Source organism: Lutzomyia longipalpis, chromosome 1 (assembly GCF_024334085.1).
Source record: "Lutzomyia longipalpis isolate SR_M1_2022 chromosome 1, ASM2433408v1".
NCBI lineage: Eukaryota > Metazoa > Arthropoda > Insecta > Diptera > Psychodidae > Lutzomyia > Lutzomyia longipalpis.
This window is the reverse complement of record NC_074707.1, coordinates 17,961,964-17,969,220: the sequence shown is the minus strand read 5'-3', so window position 1 is coordinate 17,969,220 and position 7,257 is coordinate 17,961,964. Positions and strand designations below refer to the sequence as shown.

General features: G+C 38.5%; 1 protein-coding gene across 2 annotated transcripts; it reads right to left on the bottom strand.

Annotated features, from left to right (window-relative positions):
* Nucleotides 1-1,710: 1,710 nt before the first annotated feature.
* LOC129794920 (anoctamin-4) lies at nt 1,711-7,159 on the bottom strand. 2 transcript variants are annotated; one of them, XM_055835863.1, is made up of 8 exons: nt 7,068-7,159; nt 6,654-6,879; nt 5,915-6,266; nt 5,776-5,850; nt 5,383-5,546; nt 5,143-5,311; nt 4,826-5,053; nt 1,711-4,470 (listed from the first exon to the last, which is right to left on the bottom strand). In XM_055835863.1, the coding sequence occupies exons 1-8, from the start codon at nt 7,069-7,071 to the stop codon at nt 2,611-2,613; spliced, it is 3,078 nt and encodes a 1,025-aa protein (XP_055691838.1). In that variant the 5' UTR covers nt 7,072-7,159; the 3' UTR covers nt 1,711-2,610. The 2 variants fall into 2 exon arrangements, with proteins under 2 accessions (XP_055691838.1, XP_055691845.1); XM_055835870.1 differs by lacking the exon at nt 5,776-5,850.
* Nucleotides 7,160-7,257: the final 98 nt, after the last annotated feature.

Below are 7,257 nucleotides of genomic sequence, written 5' to 3'. Positions count from 1 at the left end.
AATTTATTTCACTTTTCACGGTACAATTATTAAATAAAAGAATGAGAATTGCCACAAGAATTTCCGCCACAACTGATCTGATCGAGCGTTATTGAACGACTGACTGTTTGAAATGAGACAGAGGGAGCTGATCCTCCTGTCAGTTATATTGTATATTTTTATACGCGTATCAGTGCGCGTACATCTTCTCCAACGATTCATCGGCTTATTTAACACGATATTTTAATGGCATCATCGGGAATTCAGTGATAAGAGAGGAATCAAAATGGACTGAATAATACGACTGTGATGTTGTGTTTCTTGTGGGTGACAAAATCGCCCCATTTAACGCTCTCCCCAACCCCGAGCAGCAAACAGATGTAGCACCTATCACATGAAGATTAGAGGTGGGTTTAATTCTTTACATTTTGCTCTTTTTTTACACGAAGAATCTTTTTCACATTTTTCAAACTTTTGTGTTAAAATTATTGATTTGATTGGTGTGATTTCTCTAATAGCAATAAATGAATTCATTTTAATAATCTACTGAAGAAAATAAAAAGACCAAAAACGTCGTGAGCAAAACAAATAAATTGATTAGGGTCAACGGCGTTAAGGGCATCTGGCAAACTAATCTACCCTTTTTATAACTCACTCCCTGATCGAATAGTTTTCCATAATTTTCTCCCTCTAGCTAATTATTAAAATTTACTAAATAATTAAAACATTATTAGAGAGAGTTTTGAAGCTTGATATTTATCAATTTTAACTTTCCATAGACCATGAGCATAATGTGAACTATAATTACTGATTTTGATGTGAAACGAAATCTTCCTATACATAGCTCCTACATATTTTTTCCCACATTTCTTTTTAATTTGTGAAAAATCTCTGAGGCCGAAGTATTTCGCTCTCGGCGTATAGATGGTTAAGAAGAACAAACAACTTAATAAAGAAACGTCCAAAAGAAAAATATGTGAGATCTAGACATAATTTTAATTAATATTCCCTCCCCTATTTTATATATATTAGAAATATTTTTAAAAGAGCTTTAGTTTATAATCGAAAACATAGAGTAATGTTTGTTTTGTAAAATATCCATCCCTATCAACGTGTTGCGATGCTGCGAAAAAACCCACAGAGAGAGAGAAAAAGTGGATCAAGTGGAAAACCCTGATAATCGTTTAGGGGTAGGTTTTTTTATGACCTGTCTTCCCCAGTCACATCGAGAGACAACCACACACACTGCCTTGCCTCCTTAAGGGTGATCTGTGATTAAAACATCCCCACGACAATCCATATTGAGCAGGAAAATAGCCAATTTTCCACCTATAAATTTTGCACCACTTTTTATCGCACATTTCCTCACAAACAATAAATCACAAAACAATAATTTTCATTTTTTTTTTAATTTATTAAAGTTTACATTTTCTATTTAATTTTTGATAAAATATTCAATAAATGTTCTTTTAATAGAGGAAAATACCCTCCAGGATAAAGATAAAACAATTACGTAATAAGATAAATTTATATATTTAATAATCTCTTTGGCAAATAATTCCTTGACCAACACAACACAACATCAATATACAAATAAGAATTAACTTTAATATTTCAAAAGAGAAACTTTTCACCATGTCTGGATGAAAATTTCAATTCAGTGTCGAAGGAAAAATTTGATGAAAGTGAGAAGATAAATAATTTGTGATAAAGAAATTGAAAGAATTAATATTTTGTTTGATTTAATTAAATATTCGAGTATAATAGATTCGATATAAATTTGAGATTCTCATTAGGCACACAACATTTTTTTTTATATTCTCTTGTCTTTCTTCTAATCATGGATTAAATATTTTCACAAAAATTCACACAGAGAATTTTAAAAGCCAGAGGTTAATAAAACTTTGAAGATAAAATAAATATTGACCTTACGGGCCAATGTATTTTTAAAGCTACAAAAAATGTACAACATTAAAGGCTTTAAAAGTTCTCTGTGTACGCTTTTAGGTGTTGCTCGGCACAAAGTAAATCCTTTTATCACATTATTTGGGAGTTTTGTAAATTTTCTTCATAATAATTATCAAGAGTCATTAATTATTCGATTAACACAGAAAGAGAGTTGAATTTATAGGACCTTTTTATCCTTCTTTTTTCCTTATTTCATGAGATAAATTGTGATTAAAAGGTTCGTTATATTTGTTCACGTTTTGCTAAAGTCTTTGGTATACCTACACACGTAAATATTTATTTTATTCTTTAAAAATATCTAAAAAATAATATTTTTTCTCTACTATTAGTTGTTTTGAAAAACTTCTTTCAACTACACTTGATTCAATGAAGTTTCTTCTGTCTTTGATAGGTGGTTGGTAAGACGTGATATTTTTTTTTAATTTTTAAACAAGAATTTTCTTTGTGCCGAATCACAAACAAGAAAAACAATAAACAAGTTAAACTATTATTCGACTTTTTTTGCACTTCAGTCTCTTGAGGATGAAGCATTTTTCACAACGCAAAATCACAAAAAATATGAGTAAAAAAAATTGCAGAGAGGCCCCTAAGAAAATAATTATGAAAAATATCTAAGAAAAAAATAGCAATAACTCCCTTCTTGTCTTTGGGGTTGTACAAGTTTTACAAAGAGACAGGTTCTAAGCTATCCCTCTGCTGTGAAGATCTCACATATCCCGGAGCTGCGGGATTGTCTGGGCCATGAATCACCAAGTCTAGTTGGGCTCCGGACAAATTGGAGCTCATAAGTTGCTCAATTTGTTCCATTTTAATGAAATTAGCCGAAGGATTTGAATCTCTAAATGTCGCCCTGGCCGTTGCAACGTCACAGCATTTTTCATTTCGAGCCCTAATTGTTTCTTGTTTGATGATAATCTCATTCGTTATGTAGGCTTCACGACGGATTTGATCTCTCAGCTCGGGCGACATATCCGGGATGCACCATCGCACGACAATCATTACGAGAGCTACAATATTCTCAAAGACAACCACAAAGGCAAGTCGAGCTGCGAGGATGTGCCAATACATTGATGTCTTCTCGTAGGCCTTCTCCGACCATGGGGGCTCTCTGTAGTCGGGATACCGACAAATCGTCCCATTATATTCAGTCATTTGAGGCTCACTACCCGGCTGTAGGTGCCGTGTGTCAAAATATGCGAGAGAATAATTCATGTAGCCCTGGAGGGATCCATCTGGTGACACAGCCACCTGATACACGAGTCTCGGAATAAAATCCGATGTAAATGCAATAATGAAGCCATTCGTGATGACACTCAATTTCCCAATTGAGTCGAGTATTCTATACCAAATCCCAATATCTCGTACTCTCTGTGACACTGGGCGTCGATGGTATGTGAGGAGCTTTTTTGCATCCAGACGCATCTCCAGGACATTGTTGATGAGTGCAAAAAAGGGAGCAAGGGGGAAGGCAGCAACGAAAATTGTCACAAATCCATACTGCAGGACCATTTCGAGGTATTCCGGAAACAAACTCCTTGTACCCCATTCAACGAGCTTCAAATCCCTCAACCAACGCTTTGCCCCACCTTTGAGGGACCAATTGTTCTTCAGCCGTGATCCTGCGACTTTAATCACATTGAGCCATCGATAGAATTGTGGCAGAAGCATCTCCAGGATGCTATTTAGTGTCTGCTTCCCCACCATTATGATGGCCAATTGGATGCAGAGCTCCATGAGGCATCCCCCAAATCCACATTCCTCCTGCCGGAAATTGAAGAAGCGATTGTAGTCCCCCGGATAGCCGATAAACTTCCCCTTGAAGAAGGCAATGTAGAAAATGGAAGCGTAGTAGTTGACAAACTGTAGGAGGTAGATCTTGAGCGTGAGGGAATCATCGAATTCCGTCTGAGTGCGAAGCAATTCCAATTCCGTGAGATATTCCGCAACAAAGGTATACATCCAATTGAAAAGGATAATCAGGCAGAGATTGATACTTGCTGCTGTGGCAGTGGTGAAAATTATAGCTCCAGACGTCGTAACACTATCCCCGTAGACACTGAGTGCCGCTAGAACGGACATCCTGTACAGGACAACAGCAAGAACAGCCGCTACAGCCAATGCCACGAGGAGCATCACAATTGAGAAGCTGAGAATCGTCGCGGGGAGTTTAACACGCCAAAATGGCACTTGTGGTTCCATTTGATTCGTCACCACATTCACCGTTCTACGCTGTACGTGCGCCAGGCGGGCCAGATACTGTGGCCGCGGATGCTCTTCGTGAATATCGAATCCCGTGAGATCCCATCTGTGCGTAATTTCAGCTGAATACCTCTTCCACAGCTCGAGGAAAAGTGTTGCCCAGAAGGACATAAAAATGGCAAAGAACACCGTGGTGGGATTGTCAAAGAGATATGTTGTCCTAGCATGGAGACAGGTCTCCTTCAAGTCCCAATAGTCACACCAATGGTCACAAAGTGGACACATTTTTACCTCCATGCTGCCATTGCAGATATCACGACTCACCTGAGTGAGAAATAATTAAAAATCCCTTCTCTTTTTTTTTCATTTCTATGCTTTCATGAATCATGCAAGCAAAGCATAAATTAATATTTAATCGTGAACATTTTACTCAAGTCTCACGATATTGGGGAGAAATTTTAAATAAAATATTGCTCTAAAGGAGTTTTTTTTTACTTAAGGAAGAAAATCTCAGGATTATACAAAGCACAATATGTCTAAAAGAGTCCTTCCATTCACTTTACACTGCAAGTGAATGTATTTCATCAATTTCAAATAGATTTTCCTTCAAATTCGTCGTCCCAAAAGCATGCGGTAAAAGCAACTTATTTGAGGTGAGAAAATTTCAAAAGACACTCACCTGGTAATTGTCCATCGTCCGCCAGGAGTAGATAAAGCATGCAACACCCACAATTGATGCCAGGAGCAACATGTACGTATAGAAACCCAACCATGCAAAATAGAGGCCAATTTTGACGCCAAAATACTCCTTGATGTAATCGAGTGGCTGGTAGCGATACCATTTCGATACAGCTGCCCATTCCGTGTACAGGAGATGCCTCATACTCCCAGTGATGTGAACTTCACCCTGATGTAGAGAAAAAGCAATCATCCCGTTTAATTATCTCTCCCCCGCTCCCACCGAAAGTGATTAGAAAATTTGTATTAGACACTCACATCGTGCAACGGATAAGCTGCAATGTAGACCTCATCGGAGATTAGGCGATCTATGCCAAAAGCATAATCATCCGCCTCTTCAGTTGTGAAGCGTTTTCTATCTAAAATAAATTGCACAATCCGCGATCGAACAGCAGCGGAGAAAAAACACGGCTGCTGTAGGTCAAATCTGTGCAGAAAAAAAATGTCTTCATTCATAAAATGTTACGGAGGAGGAGGAAGAGGTGGGAAATTACTCACAAGTACTCCTTATCACGGCTGTAGACGGCAGTGAAACGATGAGAAATTGGCGGGAAGTGTTTCTCGTCAACGAGGAAGCTCTTCACTAATGACCCCCAAATGCCACTCAACTGACTCAGGAACGTCGGTTGTGTCTTTGTAATCATGTCAGTCAATCCAGGAATCTGTAAATTAATCATTTTTTTTATTAAAATCTGCACCAAAAAAATCCTTTTCGAAGGAATTTTTTTTAGTATAAAAATTCAGGAAAATTAGAAACATTTTTGTTGTCAAAAATTGCCACAAAAGAGCCGGAAGAGAAGTTAAGAAAGCCTTGAAAGCACGGCCAATAAAAGACACAATGGAACATAAAAAAGCAAGAGAAACAAAAACTTTCAAATAAAAACATCTAACCTTGCTCGAAAGATATTGAGCAGCATTCTTTGAGATAGATCTTTTCAGTGGCTTATTCTGAACTTTACACAAGGACTGAAAAAAATTGGCTTAATAAAACGAAGCACAAAAAAGGATGATTTTCAGCAAATTAACATACTTCTCTCATTGGCATCCGCAACTTGAGGATCTCACTGTAGCGCCTGAGGACTTCAACGGGAGCGTGGATTTTAGTAAAGAACAGCTCATCCTCCACAGATTCCAGTTCAAGTTCTAGGCCGTCACTTATGAGATTCTCCTCGAAGATTGTTCGTTTCTTCAGCCGATGCTCCTCCACGGTGGCAACTTCGGGATCTGTACGCTTCCACACCAGCACAAAGTCCACCGAACGCTTCCCATCGGCAAAGAAGAGGCTCTCGCTGGCGCCTTTGCGGTTATCAAAGGGATTCCGGGGGCAATCACAGTCCATTGTGGTCTCTTTGGTCATGCTGACTTTCTCCGGTGTTGCGTCACTGAAAGACATGTAAAATTCCCGGATTCAATTGCGTGTACGTACATTTTCAAGGTGATTTGCAAACACGGAAAGCTCATGAGGAAAGCCAAAGGCATTTTCTTTTTATATTTTCAGAGCGTTAGAGCAGGAATGATGAGTCTCTTGCACACAAAAAAGCTTCTTTTTTTTTTACACAAAACTTACTAATCTGGGACAATCTTGTCAGATTCTTCCACTGCCCTAGGCAAGAGCTTATGCCGTATTCGTCTCTCTTCCAGCTCACAATCGCTAATTGAGATAATTTTCACACATTTTAAACAGAACTTGTCCACCAAGTTTGCCTTTCCGCTCCAAATGAGTCATTCAAAATTCCCATGGGTCATTAAATTCTTCTTGAGTTACTTACTTCTCCGTCTCCATCTCCTTGGTGTCCTCATCCTCTCGGTCATAGAGGCTGGCCACGGACATTGCATTGAGTTCTTTAGCCGTTATGGCCCCACTATCGGGAGTCCGGAATCCCGGAAACTTGCCGGGCCAGAAGAAGCGCTTGTCCTCCGAGTCATTCACCGCATCCACGTCTAGAAAGACACTCGAAGCACGTCCCTCTGCTGACCTCTGAGGTGGATCATTTTCTTTAGGAAAAATGGGAAAAATGTGGAAATTTTTCTTTATTTTTTTTTGTCTGCAGCGCTAAAAAATACCCCATCCAGATTTTCCCAAAAAATCCCATTATTTTCAATTAATTACATATTCCCTCACAAAGAACAGATTCACAGGAATGCAACAGGTTTTCCTGGAATGCTATTTTGCGAAAACTCACCCATTTACGGAGGAATTTTAACAATTTTCACGCACTTTCCACCAAAATCATTTTTTCCAATGAAATGAATGAGTATTGGGTTGTCCCATAAATAAATCGTACACACTATGGGACAAAACCGAATAAAATCGTCAACTAGCATTGGACACCACGTAGGAACGTCCGTTGCCATGTCCATAACCCATGTCTG

Excerpts from the sequence above, each read along its gene's own strand:
- LOC129794920 (XM_055835863.1), bottom strand. Across the intron at positions 6,267-6,653 it reads AAGGAGATGGAGACGGAGAA|TGACGCAACACCGGAGAAAG; the intron begins GTAAGTAACTCA and ends CATGTCTTTCAG. Across the intron at positions 5,851-5,914 it reads TGCGGATGCCAATGAGAGAA|TCCTTGTGTAAAGTTCAGAA; the intron begins GTATGTTAATTT and ends AATTTTTTTCAG.